The sequence below is a fragment of the Phyllopteryx taeniolatus genome, chromosome 7 (assembly GCF_024500385.1).
Source record: "Phyllopteryx taeniolatus isolate TA_2022b chromosome 7, UOR_Ptae_1.2, whole genome shotgun sequence".
NCBI classification, from domain to species: Eukaryota; Metazoa; Chordata; class Actinopteri; order Syngnathiformes; family Syngnathidae; genus Phyllopteryx; species Phyllopteryx taeniolatus.
Window position 1 is genome coordinate 30243312 of NC_084508.1, and position 19956 is coordinate 30263267.

Sequence of the window (19956 nt, forward strand, 5' to 3'; positions counted from 1 at the left end):
TAAAAAAAAATAAAAAATAAAAAATAGAAAGCACAGTTTGGGAAAGTATTTGTGTTCTTAGGGATATGCTAAGGAATGTAGGCTATACCATGTGTATTCCATCCAGATCCAGTAAAAACAATGTTGCGGGATCTAGGATAAGCGTGACAAAAAATGGACGGATATATAAATCATACACCTTGATCAACCTGGTGGTTAAATATCGCACCTGCCACGAGTGTTGCACCAAGAACCGGTACCAGTCCTGGAGCGAAGTATTCTGACGTAAAATAAAGATAGCACTGTACCATCTTTTTTTTTTTTTAGTACCGACACTTTAAAAACTAAAAGCTGACAGTCAGCCAATGACTTCCTGTCTCCCGAAAAGTGAGAAAAGGGCTTTAAGTGTGGCATGAGGTACGAGGGTTCTGTGTGAGCGCGCGACTGTGTGGGAGCCGTGATAATGAAATGGCTTCAAACTGCCCACTAGCAGACATGTTAGCACGCATTAGCGTTAGCCACCCGGAGGTAACCTCACAGTCAACAGGACACGAAGCTATGTGAGTCCTCTTCTGTTAGGGAAACTCGGCATTCGATACACACGACTCATCGTTACCAGCGGGAGATTGGATAACATCGATAGCATGGGACAACTTAGCGCGCGGTGAGTGCCGCACGGAAGCCCACCTTGGAGGGCTCCAACCCGGATACAGGCTACACTCGAAGTCGGAGACCACTCTGGAAATCGGGGGGTTTGAAAAGAATAAAAATCCATCCAAATACGAAAGGAAAACCACTTATAATACAAGTGGAACAAAAAGGTCCACTTTTTGATTGTCGAGACGCAATGAAACACAGCACTGGCCAGTGGCGCACATAGATTGTATACAATGGGAGAAATCAAATGCAGTCATATACAAGAATACAGCACACGAAAAGCTTATACAGTATTACGTATGAGTAAAGTAAATTACGTACAAATATAAATTATGAATATAGTCATGGAAAAAAATATTGGAGCTATAGTGTTAGTTTTTTGTTCATTTTTAATATCTGGTGCAACTTCTTCTTTTCCTTTCGCCTTGTCCCGTGAGGGATCGCCACAGGAGGTCATCCTTTTCCATGTAAGCCTATCTCCTGCATCCTCCTCTCGAACAACGACTGCCCTCATGTCTTCCCTCACGACATCCCTCAACCTTCTCTTTGGTCTTCCTCTAGCTATCTTGCCTGGCACCTCCATCGTCATCCTTCTACCAATATACTCACTATTTCTCATCTGGATGTGTCCAAACCATCAAAGTCTGCTCTCTCTAACTTTGTCTTCAAAACAGCGAACCTTGCCTGTCCCTCTGATGAGCTCATTTCTAAATTTATCCAACCTGGTCACTCCGAGAGCAAACCTCAACATCTTCATTTCCGCCACCTCCAGCTCTGCTTCCTGTTGGTCCTTCAGTGCCACAGTCTCTAATACATACACCATGGCTGGCCTCACCACTGTCTTATTGACTTTGCTCTTCATCCAAGCCGAGAATCTTCTGTCACATAACACACCTGACACCTTCCTCCACCCGTTCCAACCTGCTTGGACCCATTTCTTCACTTCCTGACCACACTCACCATTGCTCTGGACTGTTGACCGCAAGTATTGAAATAAAGTAATGGATATTTGTCATGAATGTGCAACCACCACTAATGGATTACTGTATTGGCTTCACTGAGCCTAGGCACGCCCCTTGTAGCTGCTATCTTACTCAAACTCTGTCACAGAAAGGACAGGTCAATGAGACTAGTCAGGGGAAAAGAGGGGTGGTTGGGGTGTTACATGTTTATCTTTTTCAAAGAGGAATCATGATTATGAACGAATGAACAGACTGATACGCATTCCATTCTGCCTGATGAGCACAAAACATTCAGATTTCAGATGGTCAATAGTCCGGAATTATTTTTTAAAGTTAACGTACCGTCTTTAATTAAGCCAATACAATAGTAGTGTCTACATACAGGAAGAAACATATTTGGGATTGTCATGATAAAAATAAATGTATATCTTTTATTTGTCAGACAGGGTTGTTGTAACTTTAGAAACTGAGGACAAATAACAGGGTGTTTGAATAACAATGTGATCTTTTTTTTTTTATTATGCCAAGAGGCAAACAATACAAATAAACATTAAAAACAGGTTGCGGAACAATAACTTGTAATGATGAAAAAGTGTAGTTGACCATTAAATGATTTAAATCTAAATCTAAACTGTAGGAACAAATTGTCAGAATAATATTTTGTCTCTTGCCTGCATTGCACCAATCTCAGAGCAGGCATCAGCCAATGTTTTGTGCAAAGAGGATTATTAAATTTAAATTGTTGCTCATTATCAACTGAAGATACATGTTTATACAGTATATAAAATGTCAGGAAACAACTTGTCAGTAGAAGAGTTTCCCAGAGTGAGAGCTGGGGAAAGGTCAGCCTCTCAGCCTGATGCCTGCTGTGAGTCTCCATGGGTGAATATACTTGTAGAAGAAAATTGGCGTTTTCCAATAATTGACTGGTGTAAGATTCAGTCCTGACAATAATTTTTTTTGGTGTGTGCCCAGCTATAGTGGACTGGCAAAAACATCTTACGAATCATCACGCTCAGTAGCTTCATTTCGCTCTTCCAAGGAAACGGTCGTGTCCTAAACAACAGCTCTGGTTTCGTTTTTAAATACAGCTTGTATGTCGGTTATTGCCACAGATTCTGCTGTTGTCAAATAAAACATTATTACAACAACACCTCCATGAAAATGTCACAGTTGTTAAAGTTGACAACGCTCACATTATGTTTTGAAGATTTTCAGCTTATTGGAAAAGAGTTCTTCAGAAGTCGCACATTTGCGAGAGCAGGATATGTGTGGGTGGTCATGTTTATTAGTAAATTTGAATGAATATAAACAGACCTGAAATAAAGAATGAATATGGTGCAACGGTCCACAGCAGTGGACACAGCAATCCCAACTAAAAAGGTGTTCAAATGTAATCACCTGTCCTTCTTTGTCCAGGCTCTGCAGCCGCCAGGGCTACACACATTCCAGTCTGATTGGCTTCACTTTTGGCCCACAGCCCAGAGGCTGTCTGCATAAAACCCGTGTGTGTTTAAAGCCAGGACCAGAAAGCAAGAGGTACTCTCAGGCTCACTTCGGACTAAAACACTGAAGATTAAACAACATTTTGAGCACTGTGCCTGAAGATTGTGCAAAATGTGTAAAGGATTAGCTGCCCTGCCCCAAACCTGCCTTGTAAGGTAAGCCCTACCTGCAAGTGGAAATTTTCATATAATTAGAGATTTCTCTTACTTGGAATATATACGCTACATTGGACTTTCTCTGAAAATATTATGTCATAGCAATTGTATTGGAGGGATGAAATATATTAGCCTAATCTTTAGAAGCATCTTTATTTTGTCATAACCCCTGAATTTTAATTACTGCTCTCAGAAAATGGTTTAGCTGGTGTGACTACCCCCACACGCACACACACACACATGTAATATTACTGATAACATTGTTATGATAAATACAATGTTCCTGGTGGGGTGACAAACACAGTTTTTTTTTTTTTTTTTTTTTTATGAGAGGAAAAACTAATCGTGCTCAATATTCATACTGGTTTGTTAAAAATTGCTCATAATTTTGTATATATCTAGTACGTATTGTATCTATGCAGAAAAATATCATTCTAACGACAAAACTGTAAAATGAGTATAAGCAGCAAGTTTTTGTGTGTGTTTTTGTCCCATTTAATGATTTTTATTAGTTTGTCTTGTTTTTATTTTGGCATGTCACCGTTTTATCATAGATGTGTACAGTACAATATATTGGCGAGTGTATAATAAAGCATTAAGAAACCGGGGGGTCATGATTTACTGTACAAAATGTGAAAATGGCAACTAGTTGTTGGATAGGTTCTAGTCCGTTTACTACTGTCAAGGTGCCCTTGAGCAAGGCGCCCTCAGATGTGCAGCACTGTTTGAATGTCCTTTCTACACAGATTCCTCTCCTTGCATGCCTGCATGTATGTGATCAGGTTCTATGTGTGGTGTGCAACAAAATATGCCATACATGCAGCAGAGTGTACGTTGAATTTCCCCTCGAGGGTTTTATAATGAGTATTGTAAAAAACACTAACACAAGCTATTACATCCTACTCTGCTTGATGTCTTGCAGGGCTAAAGAGATCAAGTCAAAATTGGGAGTTTTGCTGCAAAAGCCAGAAAATGCAATCGACCTTATCATTCCCTATCCGGAGAAAACTGAGAAGAAGCCGGAGAAGCTGCAGAAGTAAAAAATTTTTCTTGTTCGCTTGAGTGTGGTAAAGTAGCAAGCCAAAGCTTCAAGCAGGAACACGATTAAAGGTTTAAAACATTAAAAAGGTTTTAGCACTGTGGTATGTGATCGTGATTGTTATTGTCTCAAGTTAGTCTTATACTGTAGGTAAATTAAGATTGAATATTAAAATATTTTGGGTTTTTTTGTATTTTTGCCATTTTATGGTTTCAATATAAAGCCTGGATGGTCACCCGATACATATATATGATAATTATTATTATTATCATGTTGTTAAAGGTCCGGTCAAATCAGTTAATTGGTCAGGTCTGGCAAATCTCTGAACATGAAATAATCAGCAGCAACAGGATCTTTGTGTTTTTATTATGTTTAATTTTTCAAATGTTACATGCATTGCATGGCATTCCAGAATGTGTTGACAAATGAAAATTAACCATGTTGTTTTTGGGAAATCCTGCAGCTGATAGGAAGCTTTTTGCCACCTTGTTATGTATGGTTGTATTTATATCCTATGTAAAAAATAAAATAAAAAATACTTAAGAAACCCATAAATTAAGTGGTAATTCCACTCAAGTGAATACATATTTCATGGTTCCACTAAATACCCCTCAATTAATATGAATTCAATTATAGTTTGAAGTCAGTGGAAAATCATATTTTTTTGTGACAGAACAGAATTTGCTGTATTCCAAAAAAACAGAAAAATAACTATTTGATTTAGCATACTAATTGCGCATTAAGATGCCCCACAGTTTGGTTGACCTAAAATATTCTGTACACAGACCTCCGTGTGACGAAGCTGCTCAGTGGCGTGAGAGTCTGGACCGAGTACTGAACAACAGCTGTAAGTTTACTCCCTTGTTATCGCAGTCACACTTTGTCTATCGCAACACACACACAAAAGCATATATTAATACTGCACGTGCGACGTGATACACGTACACAACAATGTTGCTTGGAAAGCTGGTTTGCATTAGCTCTACTTCATTGCGTACACATTTGACCAGACACTGATACTATTTATTATTTCAAAGGTTCCTTGGCGATTATACAACAGCTGATCTTAGGTTGAACACTAAACATTCCCAAACAGGAAACAATGCCTTCTTGAGGTCTGGGGTCTGTCTGCGAGACTGTTTATATTGGAATGGGCGTTTTAATTTGTATCCCTTTAGGGTCTGTACAACCAGTGTAATGTTTATATTTTTTTGATAGGGTACTTGCTTATATTTTTTTTGGTCGTGTACTTGCCAGACACAAGTTGTCTTCGTTTTGTTTGTTTTTTGTTGACATTTGAAAAATGTGTATGAATGTGGTGCAACCTCAGTAAACAAAAAATAAACTGCCTGCAGTAACAAAAGTATCGACCTTTCAAAGCTCAGCCTAAAGGCTACCGCACACCGAGCGATGCGGCCAAACCCGAGTGAACTGTTGCGCCGTTTGCGGGGTTTGGCAACAGTTTTGATAAGTGGCAAATATTTTTTCACTGATTTTTTTTTTTTTTTTTTTTTGCATGATGTAGCAACTCTCCAATCAAAATGTGCATAAGCTTTTTCACACACACTAAAAATACATTTCCAGGTTTTAAGCCAGTGAGAACCAGAACTAATTATGAATCTATCTTTTTATGGTTTAAATAATGTGCTAAAGTACAATATACTGTATGAACAGTATCAAACGCCGATACAGGCTGGCTATTCAGAGTGTCTATTCTCGCATATCCAATTGCTCAATGTGCGAAAAAGGTGAGCCGCCAGCTGTCATTTTTTTACGATGAACCGGTCCAATTGGGAACGAGCGCATTGCACAGTGTGTGGCAGGCTTTAAATTCAAATCTAATAATTTGGATGATATATTTTGAGCCTTTGTTTTTTGTTTTTTTTTTGTTTTGTTTGGTTTTGTTTTGCAGCACAAGCAAACACGCCTGCTAATACTTCAATTGAGCGATCCTGAAAACAAGCTAAATGGGTGGCAGATGACCTTTCAAAGCCTTCGTTGAACTGACTGGAGCAGCAATATGAATGTTTTCTCTGTGCTCGCATGTATTTTTTTTGTATAGACAGATTGCTAATTAATATGGATTGGTCCACGGGGGGCTGTGTGTTATGGTCTTAAATCCATTGGAGAGTATAGAGTATAAAAGAATCCAGCAGTGATTTATCACACTTTTCCTGCAAGTTGCATAAGCGATGATAGTTTCTTATGAACATTATTTTTAGATGGGATTCAAAATTGGTCTCTATTCGACCCTATCCTGAAGATTTAAATATGCATAATTTAGTGGATCCTAATATGCAATAGGAAGTACAAAACGGGTGACTGATGTTACTGCATAAAATGTCATCCATCAATTTTCTATATCACGTGTCCTTATTAGGGTGGTGAATGAACTGGTGCCTCAACTGGTCGCCAGCCAATTACAGGCATAAAATTCAAATTAGTAGAAAGTATACGTTTTCCAAACAGATTTCTGGTACCAAATTGGTTGGGGACCACTGCGCTAACCTGTTTTCCACATATTGAGGATATGACTCAATATAGAAACACAGTAAGAATAAATAGAATAATAAAAATAACCTAACACTTTTAGAAAAAAACAAGGTTGTCAGATTTGGTTGAAAGATGGCTATGAATGTCTGGTCAAATGCAACAGCTGCAGTCTCTCCTTCTTTGACCATTTAGGATCAATCCCTAGACCTTAGTCGCAAAGGTCTAGGAATATAATCAAGGCCTGACAGGTTGTGCCAGATATGCTGCGAGGATGAAATTGTGGAGCACCTAATAAAACCACACATTTCAGTCTACATTTGGAATAAAATATTCTCTACTTTTCTCAACAAAACACACCAAAAAATGTCCACACATTTTGGACAGAAATTTAGAGAGAAGGGTCCAAGTCAAATATCAGATAAAAATACTCTGCGATATATATATTTGCAGTACAGAGCCAATGAACGTATTTCAGGATTAATAACACCGACTACCCTCAACACATATATCTTGATGATGATAATTGTGTCCTCATTATGTAACATTCTAGAGACTGAATGTTTTACCTTTTTTCTCAGTGTTTTTGTTTGGCTGATACAAACAGCTTGTCAAAAGTGAATGCATGTGTTGTGTGTGTCTTTTTGTGTATCTTTCCACAGCAGCTTGATTGCTACTCAGAGCTATTTAAAACCAAACCAGGCAATTACGGTAGATGGCAGATAAAAGCCTGAGGGCCTAGCAGAAGGCTTATCATCAGTAGCACAGACTTTATCAGACAATGGAACCTTTTAAGGGCATTGTGCTGAATTACAATGGGTTTTAATGAACTAAACTCTAAAGTTATTTTAGAAAAAATACCATTCATTTCTTTCCAAATAAAGCTGTACACCAATAATGCTCCCCTCTGTTCATTAGATGGTCTTGCTACCTTCCGTAGCTTCCTGCAGTCTGAGTTCAGTGATGAGAATATTGAGTTTTGGATGGCTTGTGAGGATTTCAAGAAGACCAAGAACCCAGTGAAGATGGCTGCCAAGGCAAAAATGATCTATGAAGACTACATTCAGTCCGAGGGACCCAAAGAGGTCAGGCTTCCCTTCTCGTTCTTGATTGCTCGTACGCCAAAAAAAGTAGAAAAAGGCTGTAGAAAATAGTGTGGCATGACGGTGGCAGTTTGCTTAACTAGTAAAGTAAATGAAAAACAAATAAACCATTTACACAGTGATTCATTCATTTTTTGTTGAAATCAAATAAAAACTTTCAAGTAAGAAAACTGCGGCCAATCAATCAAATACTCAAGACTCCACATCATACTGTGATAGATTCCCTGAAAACCATTCGGAATAGCTTCTCACCAAAATAAGTGGTTGGATGGTTTGTGAACAAAATTGGTCGCTGAAGTAACTTGAAAATGACCAAATTTGGTGAATTTGGGGTATGATATACAACTTTGGCTACTTGTTGCCTTGCAAAAGTATTGCCAGAAAATTACACAACCAAAATAACCTTTCCTCTCCCAGATTACCTCGTTCCTGTTCAGCAATACGGCGCCACCTCTTACTACACACACCTTGTTTTAATTGTTTTTAAAGAAAGTTTGAATAATTTGGTCCAGTTTTTTTTTGGCAGCACGGTGAACTACTGGTTAGACCGTCAGCCTCACAGTTCTGTGGTCCCGGGTTCAATCCCCGGCCCCGCCTGTGTGGAGTTTGCATGTTCTCCCCGTGCCTGCGTGGGTTTTCTACGGGCACTCCGGTTTCCTCCCACATCCCAAAAACATGCATTAATTGGTGACTCTAAATAGCCCGTAGGTGTGACTGTGAGTGCGAATGGTTGTTTGTTTGTATGTGCCCTGCGATTGGCTGGCAACCAGTTCAGGGTATACCCGCCTCCTGCCCGATGACAGCTGGGATAGGCTCCAGCATGCCCGCGACCCCAGTGAGGAGAAGTGGCTCAGAAAATGGATGGATGGATGGATGGTCCAGTTTCAATACTGATTTTCCATCAATTTTCACCTTCACACCACACACACTAAGGGTATAAAAATACCTTTAATACTTTGATAATACCAATCAGTTCATCTTTCAGTAGTGATATTGTATTTTCTATAGTATACTTGGCTTGGCTAGCGTCCCATTCGTTAATCAATAAACGAATTGCATAATTTGTCTTAGCAGCATATACTTTCTTCTCTTGCCACAGGTCAACATTGACCATTTCACCAAAGATGTAACTCTAAGGAATTTGGTGGATCTTTCGCCTGAAACTTTTGACCTGGCCCAAAAGAGGATCCACGCCCTGATGGAAAAAGACTCCTTCGGTCGCTTCTTGAGGTCTGAGCAGTACCAGGAGCTCTTGGTCAACTAAACCTGAGCAGGAGACTTAAGCAGCTGGGTGGAGAGGTGGTAAATCGATTTCAGTTTAGTTTTTTGGTCAAATATGATCTATTAAAAATAGAAATCAAGATTAAAAATTTGTGTTAAAGCTCAAGATTATATATGATACAAAGTGCACCAATGAGTTAAATGAGTGAGCTGCTCAGATGAAATTGAACTCTCAAATTCCCGCCTAAATTATATTCCTTGTGCTACAGAACTCATACACTTAATCACAAAATCAATATTTAGACAAAACCGATGCCAATCAACTCACATGAAGAAGAGCAAGTCCGTTTCAAATCCTCTTCTTGTCTGGCACATCCAAGCTGACCAATTATGCTGTGCTATTCAGACTTAATTCTATTTTAGGAGGCAGAGCTCTTATGCACCGTACCAAACTACATTTTTTAATACCTTCAAAACCAAAAATAAATAAAGTATTATATATAATATAGTATGAAATAACTTCACTTGCTTCAGAAAAATACAAACATACCTTCTATGGTAGTGCCTTAGTGACTAGAAATCATGCTAATCATCAAGTATACATAAATAACTTTTTATTTTTATATATATATATGACTGTGCCTCAATGCACAAAGCAAGGTCCATAATGGCATGGTTGGACGAGTTTGTTATGAACGAACCTGACAGCCATGACCTAAACCCCATCAAATACCTTTGGGATCAACTAGAACGCAGAACGCATCTAACATCACTGACCGCTCACAAATGCTCCCCTGGGAGCAAAGGGAAGAGATTTTTTTGGAATAGCCTCGTGTCCCAATACTTTGGTCCATGTTGTTATATCGTAATGGTTTTCCCAAATGTGTTAACCCATGTAAAAATGCTCATTTGTTTGTTTTGAACAATGACATGATATCAGGTACCGCAAGTTATTCACGTTAATAAAATAAAATGTGCACCAGCCTTCCTGCAAATGAAAATGTATGATGTTCACAAAACTTTCATTTGTCTTTTCCAGTTTCTCATTCCTCACAAATATAAGTTTACGTAGTGTATCCACCAACCTCCTATTTTGGCTCCTGTGAGAGCCATCATTGAGAACACTGCTGCCTAGTTGGCTCAGTGGCCAAGCTCCTCAGCTGCCACTAAAGTGCATGTTGCTTGGATTGGAAATCAAGTGGGAGGGAGTCTCAGAATAAGGGAACTGCGTGGCGATATGGTTTTATAAAGTATACACAAAGATATTAGCAACCTGCAGTGGTGTTTTTCCCATGTGCTTTTACTTACATTGTTGAAAACTGAATCAGCTATAAGCCATGACTTAACATACCAGCAAACATTAAAAAAGAAGGGAAGGGATTTCTGATTTGCTGCAGATCCTACCAATGAAAGTCGATCCTTTTCTTATATGGATAACATTGATCATAACAAAATCAAAAATGAATCTGAATGATGATACATATATACAGTCTCCTCCTAACTCATTAAAACATTATTTATTCCTTAGAAATTCATTTATTGATGCATTTTTTTTTACATTACGTGAACATTGATGGAAACTGTGGTGGGTTTAAAGTTTGTGTTCAATTTGAGTTCACAAAGTGTGATGATATACTCATATGTAATCTGTTGTTGTTGTTTTTATCTTACAAAAGCATTTGTATCCTCATCAACCCAATATTATCTTCTACATATTCACCATTTGTTAAGTAATTTTTGGTTCGGGAATTGCACAGTGTTAGGCTTCAATATGGGACAGATTTGCCAGTCTGTTGCCATAAAGAAAACAAATAGGACTTGGGGAGTGCTGAATATGTCACAAAATCTTGCATGTATGTCTTGGAGTTGACCACATAAATATATATCTGCATACTACATACTACTGCTGAAGATGTATTTATTTTACATGTAAATATATATTTGCATAACACTGTGTCTAACTTATTCATAAATACAAATGTTGATTCAACATTTCCATGGAGAATTGACAAGGCTTTCTCCCAGAGACATGTTTCTTGATAAAAAGAGGAAAGAATTTTCACTGGTCACTTTGTATAAATATGAAGGCAAAGCAAATTTGAGATAAAAGATCACAACATAGGCGGCACGGTAGTCTTAAAATGCTGATAGTGAGTTTTTCCTGGTGGCTACCTTGAAGACAGATATTTTCTATTTTTGTTTATTTTGTATTTTATACTTAGATGCATAAATTGGAACATTAGTTGAACTGTCTCTTTAAAGCAAATCTAGAGAGTATAGACTTTTTGACTTGATTTACTGGTTTGAGTAAAGTGTGATTGATTTGGTGAAGAAAGCATATGTCCTTCTATTTGTCCCTATAAAAGTTGTAGGTGCACAGTATAGCGTTTTTGTCCCAAGTATGAGTATTTCGGTAATGGTCATTTAGTTTCCTAGGTTTGTGTTCACCACTGTTTGAAACAAATCCTGAGTTCGTCACCCTGAGAGTCTTGAATAAGAGGCATGGATTTACAGTCTGGTTCGATAATGCTCAATTTGACTTCTGTTGGGGAAACTCTCATATTAACCAGAATGTTTCATTTATGACACATCACATTTAACACAGAGAAGCATAACTTGAATATACAATTTATTTATATTAATCAAATGGGCCTGCACACTTGCCTTATTAGGCTGTAAAATTCTTATTTAAAAAAATAATAATTCTTAGTATGATGACTTAAATTAATTCCTATTGTGTTTCACAATAAAACATTTTCCCAATCCTGACATAGCTTTCATATGATGTAATGTTTAAGACATATTTGTGTTATTTCAACCCCAGACTGTAATTAAAAACAGGTTGTTGAAAGATTGGCTTCCCCTTTTCTCCTAATATGGTATCACTCCTAACAATATGTGGTAACCCATCTTAGACTCAGCAACTTATGTAAAAACTAATTGGAGAGCAAAAGTACCCAAAGTAAATGTATTTTTTTTCCATACTCTGTCTGATGAGTGAAAATCAGAACGGAAACAGGAGAGTTTGCCAACACAAACACTCAGAGACTTGCATGGTCACATCCTTTGCTGTTTCCAAGAAATTGGAAACGCTCAGATTCTTTTGGGACTCACAGGGGGTTGATGACATTTCTAACAACTTGTTTGTTTTACATATCTATTGCGTTGTCACATATAGCCTCAAACCACCTTCTCAGAGCACAGCGCATAATCATTGACATTTTCCAGCATTGTCTATGTGAATTCAAATGTCATTAAAACACATATACACATACAGTATAGTACAGGACCAAAGTAATAATGTTCTCTTCATGCCTCATGAAAGATGGGAATGACGTCGGCCTCAGCACATTGTCGCAGAGGCCTCAGAGGTTTGGAGCCACCATTCAGAAAAGCTGTCATCTGCTGTTATGGACTACAAAATAGGAGGAAAATGGAAGAACATAATTTCCACTGTAATATCAACAACGATCATTTGTCTGCCAATTACGATATCTGTTGAGACAAGATTCACAACAGACAACTAACTAAATGTTGTTACTGTTGCCTTCTGCTCACATCAGCTGCATTGGCTGCTATCGAGCCTTAGATGCATTATTTGATAACAAACGATCAACAGGCAGTAATAACATTTGTCTGTTTTCACCTAACTGCCAAGACACACAATGTGGAGTCTTTCAAAAGTGAGCAAAATCAGTTTAAATGTCCATTTGGTGCAGATGTGATTTAAAATCAGTAGGATTATTGGTATGAAGCAAAATTTTTAAAAATAAAAAATGAAAGAGACTGTGACTTGGAGAGGGGTAACACTCACATTTAATATCCTGAGTCAGATGCCCCTGTATAATTCCTGGTTCAAATTTCAATATGAAAGCATAATGGACTAATGGACCATTAGGACATTAGTAATGGTTAACATCTGCCGCACAGTTCTGCGATTCAGGGTTTGAATCTCAGCTTTAGTCTTTCTGTGTGTAGTTTGCATGTTCTGCCCATGCTTGCGTGGGTTTTTCCGGGTCCTCCTTCTGGGTTTTCCAAACAGATGTATGTTATTATTATTATATTGTTATTGTTATTAAACATCAGAGCAATTAGATTGCTTCAAATCAGAACTCCAATTTTCCAGTGCTACCATGTATGAAAACCACTTACAAATAAAGTTTGATTGATTGAAGTTTGATCAAGTCAATCATTGTTTTTCTGTCCAGCATTCTTTTGTTGTCAGACAATTATTATATCCACTATATTGTCAAAAGTATTTGTTCACCGATCCAAATAATCACAATCAGGTGTTCCAATCACTTCCATGGCCACAAGTGTATAAAATCAAGCACCTAGGCATGTAGACTGTTTCTACAAACGTTTGTGAAAGAATGGGTCGCTTTCAGGAGCTCAGTGAATTCCAGCGTGGAACTGAGGATGCCACCTGTGCAACAAGTGCAGTTGTGAAATTTCGTGGAAGTGTTTGGGAACAACAGCAACTCAGCCACAAAGTGGTAGGCCACGAACCTGACGGAGCGGGTTCTGCGGATGCTGAGGTGCATAGTGCAAAGGGGTCACCATCTTTCTGCTGAGCTAGTCGCTACAGACCTCCAAACTTCATGTGGCCTTCAGATAAGCTCAATAACAGTGCACAGAGAGCTTCATGCAATGGGCTTCCATGGCCGAGCAGCTGCAGCCAAGCCTTACATCACCAAGTGCAATGTAAAGCGTTGGATGCAGTGGTTCAAAGCATGCCGCCACTGGACTCTAGAGCAGTGTAGACGCATTCTCTGGAGTGACGAATCACGCTTCTCCATCTTGCCATGAGAACGGTACTTATCTGAACGCATTGTGCCAACTGTAAAGTTTGGTGGATGGGAGAGTATGGTGTGGGGTTGTTTTTCAGGAGCTGGGCTTGGCACCTTACTTCCAGTGAAATGAACTCTGAATGCTCCAGCATACCAAGAGATTTTTGTTTTCAATAAAAAAAATAATTAAAAAAATAGACTTGGATTTCAGCTTTGGCCTTCTAATGAACTTGCTTGCTGCATGTTCAAAATAACAACATCATGCTGCTGCTTCTACTCCACAGTAGGTAGTTTTTTGCTGAGACAACACCCGAGTGGTATAGCTGTACTGACCCAAAATACTCTTAATCAGCATATGCCCTTTTCTTTATATGTAAAATTCCTAATAACAATAATAGGCAATCACGTCTTGCATACTAGCATAGTAAGTTACATCCATTAAGAGATATACAGATATATTCTACCTTGAAGCATTTTAGACCTGTTAACATGCATAAAGTGTATTTTGGCAAGTATCCTATCTCTGGGGTTGAGGTCACCGAGGTGGTAAAAAGCTCCTCGGTGGCAGGGCCCCAGTGGTGGGGTGTTTTAGTGCCCATGCCATGGGTAACTTGCAACATTAATGCTGAAAATTACATACAGGTTTTGGAGCAACAAATTCTGTCATAAAAGGAACATCTTTTTGTATGTCAAATCCAGCCTCGCCTGTGTGGAATTTGCATGTTTTCCCCATCCCTGCGTGGGTTTTCTTCGGGTACTCCGAGTTCCTCCCCCATCTCAAAAACATGCATAGTCGGTTAAAGATGTTGTCTTTTTGTATGTCTTCAGTTGGTCTCCATTGTCATATTTTGCGCTTCTTAACGGCCCACATATTTTCAATGGGAGACTGGTCTGGACTGCTGGTAGGCCAGGCGACAGTAGTAGCAACATCCTTTCTGACATGGTTAATCTGGAATGTCTGTTATGGTCAAATGCTCTTTTGGCTGCTAAACCTGATGTTTGATACACGTGTCTCAATTTGAAACAATATTCTCAATGTCTGCATTTATTCATGTTCTGGCTCTCTTTTGCATTTCTCTATGCCTAGATGTACTTCATGCAGTCTTTTCAGCAGTTCATGTCTCAGTGAGTGTGGGATCACTGCTCTGTTTTGTTTTAGAAAAGTTCCATTCACTTAGCTCTGCTCTTATGTTGTAGCATATTTAGAGCATCTGCCTCACAGTTCTGAGGACCAGGGTTCAACTCCCTGTGTGGAGTTTGCATGTTCTCCCTGTGCCTGCTTGGGTTTTCTCCAGGCTTGGGTTTTCCTCCCACATCCCAAAAACATGCATGGTAGGTTGACTGATGACTCTAAATTGCCAATAGGTGTGAATATGTGCCTGGCGAATGGTTGTTTGTTTTTTATGTGCCCTGCGATTGGCTGGCGACCAGTTCAAGGTGTACCCCGCCTCCTGCCCAAAGATGGCTGGGATAGGCTCCAGCACTCTCGCGACCCTTGTGAGGATAAGCAGCTCAGAAAATGGATGGATGGATGGATTACATTTTGCAGACAACTGTCATTTCGTGTCCCAGCTGCAATTTGCTTTGATTTCGCTGTTTTTGAACTGTAAGCCATTCTACTCACCTCGTGAGTTCGCATCATTCATTCTCGCTGGCGTCTATATTTCGCCTCAAGCTAACACGAACGCCGCACTGCTAACGCTCGCCGAGCAAGTCAACGAAATTGAAAAAAAAACACACGGACTCATCCCTCATTATTCTCGGGGACTTTAACAAAGCTAAACTCGACCACGAACTCCCTAAATACAAGCAGCACATCGACTGTCCGACCAGGGAAAATAACATTTTAGACCACTGCTACACTACCGTAAAAAACGCATACCGTGCTATACCTCGCGCCGCCCTGGCCTCGTCTGATCACTGCTTAATTCACTTAATACAGAAGTACAGGAAAGAACTTAAATGCGTGAAGCCTACAGTGAAAACAGTGAAAAAGTGGACCATTGAAGCAAATATGGAACTTCAAAGCTGTTTAGACTGCACAGACTGGTGTGTCTTTGAAAATTCAGCTGGCAGCCTGGATGAATATACGGACACTGTTGCATCCTATATCAGTTTCTGTGAAGATGTGTGTGTACCAACAAAGTCATTTCGCACTTTCAACAACAACAAGCCGTGGTTCACTGCCAAACTTCAGCGCCAAGCTAAGGAGGACGCATATCAGAGCGGGGACAGGGCCGTGTATAATCGCGCTAGAAACCTGCTGACTAAAGAAATTAACATTGCAAAGAGGAACTTTGCAGAAAAGTTGGAAAAACAGTTTAGCGCTAACGACTCTAAATCAGTCTTGCATGCATTCCAATCGCTGACAAATTACAAGCGACGATCCCCCCAAACTGAGAACAATAGCACACTAGCCAACGACTTGAATACCTTCTACTGCAGATTTGAAAAGGACACTTTCACACCCCACACCCACCAGCCACACCACCGACTACAATCACACCTCTGACTTCTGCGTTTACCATCCACGAACTGGATGTGAGACTCATCTTCAAACAACAAAATATTAACAAAGCGGCAGGCCAAGACCATGTGTCCCCATCCTGCCTCAAAGTCTGCACGGACCAGTCCGCGCCAGTCTTTACTCAGATCTTCAATAGATCTCTGGAACTGTGCGAATTACCATCCTGTTTCAAACGCTCCACCATCATTCCAGTCCCCAAGAAACCTGCAATCTCGGGTCTAAATGACTACAGGCCTGTCGCCTTGACATCTGTGGTCATGAAGTCCTTTGAACGTCTCATGCTGGACCACCTGCAGTTTGCCTACCGAGCGAACAGGTCTGCGGATGATGCACTCAACATGGGACTGCACTTCATCCTTGAACACCTCGACAGTGCAGGGACCTACGTGAGGATCCTGTTCGTGGACTTCAGCTCTGCGTTCAACACCATCACCCCTGAACTCCTTTCATCCAAGCTTCTCCAGCTCAGTGTCTCACCTGCCATCTGAGGCTGGGAGAGACCACCTCATCCACACGCAGCATCAGCACTCGGGCACCCGAAGGTTGTGTCCTCTCTCCGCTGCTCTTCCCTCTCTACACGAACGACCTCAGCGCACCCAGCTGTCAAACTCCTCAAGTTTGCAGATGACACCACTGTCATCGGCCTCATCAAGGACGGTGACGAGTCTGCATATCGACAGGAAGTGGAGCAGCTGGAGCTGTGGTGCGGCCGACATAACCTGGAGCTGAACACGCTCAAGACTGTAGAGATGATCATGGACTTCAGGAGGCATCGTTCGCCACAGCTGCCCCTCACGTTGTCCAGCTGCCTCGTGTCAACCGTCGAGACCTTCAAGTTCCTGGGAATTACAGTTTCTCAGGACCTGAAGTGGGCAACCAACATCAACTCCGTCCTCAAAAAGGCCCAGCAGAGGATGTACTTCCTGCGGCTTCTGAGAAAGCACGGGAGCTGCTGAGGCAGTTCTACACAGCGGTCATCGAATCAGTCCTGTGTTCTTCCATCACAGTCTGGTTTGGTGCTGCTACAAAAAAGGACAAACTCCGACTACAATGGACAATCAAAATGGCTGAAAAGATTGAGGACTTGTAAGCTGCCAGAACTAAGACAAGACTGTGCAAAATCCTCTCGGACCCCCCACATCCCGGTCACCAGCTCTTCCAGCTCCTTCCCTCAGGTAGGCGCTACCGATCAATGCAAACTTGAACTAGCAGACATTCCAACAGCTTCTTCCCTCTTGCGATCAACTTCTTAGACACCTAACCTACAATTCTATTGCAACATGCTGGCAATTTTTTTTGTCTTGAGTTCGTTGTCACATTTCCATGGGGCCAATTATATATTACTCGTGCACTCACTGTAGTAGTCTCGCCACGCTGCACTATTTGCATATCTGTTGTTGACCAATACTGGCCACTCATGCCAGAGTAGCATCTGCTCCATTTGCACACTGACTGAGGAGTATCTGCAACATTTGCACAATCAACATTGTCCCAGATTATCGCGCTACTCGTCACTTTAAACTGCATACACTCCTTGAAGTCTCGGCGCCCTTTGCACAACGGTCATTGCACCTGACTATTGCAATATTAGTCATTCTAACTGCTCTAAGTGCTGGAGGACTCTGCATCTTTTGCACAATTGTCAAAAATAAAAAAATAATAATGTACCGGCATTACCTGATAACTATTAACCCTTTATTGCTCAGTGAGAGTTGTTTTTTTTTTGTCAATGTCTTTGTGTGTCAAAGTGTTCTCTGTCAATTGACTGTCTATTGTCGTACTAGAGCGGCTCCAACTACCGGAGACAAATTCCTTGTGTGTTTTTTGGACATACTTGGCAAATAAAGATGATTCTGATTCTGATGTCTCACATTGGAAGTGACTAAGCTATAAAAATTTACATGTGCATTTACATCTGACTCAGTGGAGCTTTGCTCTTTGCTTTGTGTGGTGTCTCGGGCCACCACAGTGAGTTTACATCGCATGTTGATCAAGTTGAAGTCATATCACTGTCGCTTCATTATGAATATTTGAATCCGTGGAGACATTTCACTCAGACTTTTCGTGATGATGGCTATCAAGTGCTTGTGGTTTCTCTCTGGCACAAATGTTGATAACCCATAGATATAGCTGTGGAACTTTTCAAATCCATACACTCGCCCTAAAGTCTTTTGATTTTGGTGTAACGACATTCTGAGGCTATCATTGGTCTTGAGGCTTAGGCCACTGGCCTGCAGTAGTCTTCATAAGCCTGTAATGACACGGGTCTGATCATTTCCTTTGATGAATCAGTGGAAATTTTTGTCTCTTTCCTTGGATCAAAATATGCCACAACAGGTTCTGTTGTTAGTGTCTTTTTCAGTTGTTGCCTTTCCATTTCCAGCTTGTCACTCCTTTAAGAACTCACATCGATTGTATAAAAGTTGTCTTAGGTGTACTGTTTTTGAAGACAAGTTTGAAATAAATTTTCCGATAAAGTTGATTATCCCAAGTACTCTCAGAACACCCTTTTTGTCCTCAGGATGTGCCATCTCCATTATAGCCCTCAATTTGTCCTTGTCCGATTCAATGCCATCTGCTGTCAGCTTGTCTCTGACAAAGGTGATTTCAGTCATTCCAAACTGACATTTTGCTCTGTTCAGTTTAAGTCCAATACTGCCGGACTCCTTGCAGTACTTTAGTATCCCTCTCATTGTGTTGCTCAAGCATGGAGCCCCACAGAATTGTGTCATCCACATACACTCTGATCAAGGATGTGTATATATTATTTCTTATTTATTATATTACTATAGTGCTATATTAATGTTTGATAAAGTAATAGTTATATCGGGTAATAAGGAAGTAGAGAGAGATCTCACAGAAGCCAGAAGCAATTAATTCTGTTATATCCAGATTAGGGAGATGCTATGGTCGCTGATAAACAATTGATAAGTCAAAACAACATTCAGAACGTGCATCCCTTGTCATGGGTGTGTGTGTTCCGGGTTTTGTCTTCCCCCCTGTTTCACACACACCTGCTCCTGTGAGCATCTTCACCACCTGTCCCTCGTTCACCCTAATTACCCCTTGTATTTAACCTCGTGTCTCATTCCCTCTCGTTGCCAGTTCGTTGTACCTTGTCGTCGCGTTCCAGCATTCCTTGTTTCCACGTCACAGACTCACAGTAAGATTTGACCCTGTTCCGATTATCGACCTCGCCTCTTTGCCTCATGTTTTTGGATACTGTTGCCTTTCTTGGATTGTGTACCGACCTATGCCCGTCTATTAAACCTCTCTTTTTGGAAACTGTCCATTTGTTTTGGAGTCCTATCCTCTGTTCCGTTCATGACAGAACGAACTGGCCATAACATGGACCCAGCAGACTCAGACCCGGTGCGTAAAGCCCTTCAAGCGCAGGTTCAACGCCTCTCGAAGCAGGATGAGCAGCTTGCTGCCCTCCACCTTCATCTAGAGGGACTGTCAAGGCATCAGGACAATATGATGAGACAGGTGGCCTCACAGTTTGAACATCTTATGAAAATTATTCA

At 40.4% G+C, this 19956-nt stretch overlaps 1 protein-coding gene across 1 annotated transcript; it reads left to right on the top strand.

The window, feature by feature from the left end:
- The first annotated feature begins 496 nt into the window (after nucleotides 1-496).
- LOC133480933 (regulator of G-protein signaling 5-like) lies at nucleotides 497-11063 on the top strand. The gene is made up of 6 exons (XM_061779688.1): nucleotides 497-643; nucleotides 3018-3259; nucleotides 4182-4295; nucleotides 5084-5145; nucleotides 7707-7873; nucleotides 8991-11063. The coding sequence occupies exons 2-6, from the start codon at nucleotides 3216-3218 to the stop codon at nucleotides 9153-9155; spliced, it is 552 nt and encodes a 183-aa protein (XP_061635672.1). The 5' UTR covers nucleotides 497-643; nucleotides 3018-3215; the 3' UTR covers nucleotides 9156-11063.
- Nucleotides 11064-19956: the final 8893 nt, after the last annotated feature.

Bases quoted from the DNA above. Each gene is read 5' to 3' on its own strand.
- LOC133480933 (XM_061779688.1), top strand. From the start codon at position 3,216: ATGTGTAAAGGATTAGCTGCCCTGCCCCAAACCTGCCTTGTAAG. The intron at 5,146-7,706 runs GTAAGTTTACTC...TCTGTTCATTAG, and splicing joins CCGAGTACTGAACAACAGCT to ATGGTCTTGCTACCTTCCGT. The intron at 7,874-8,990 runs GTCAGGCTTCCC...CTCTTGCCACAG, and splicing joins AGTCCGAGGGACCCAAAGAG to GTCAACATTGACCATTTCAC.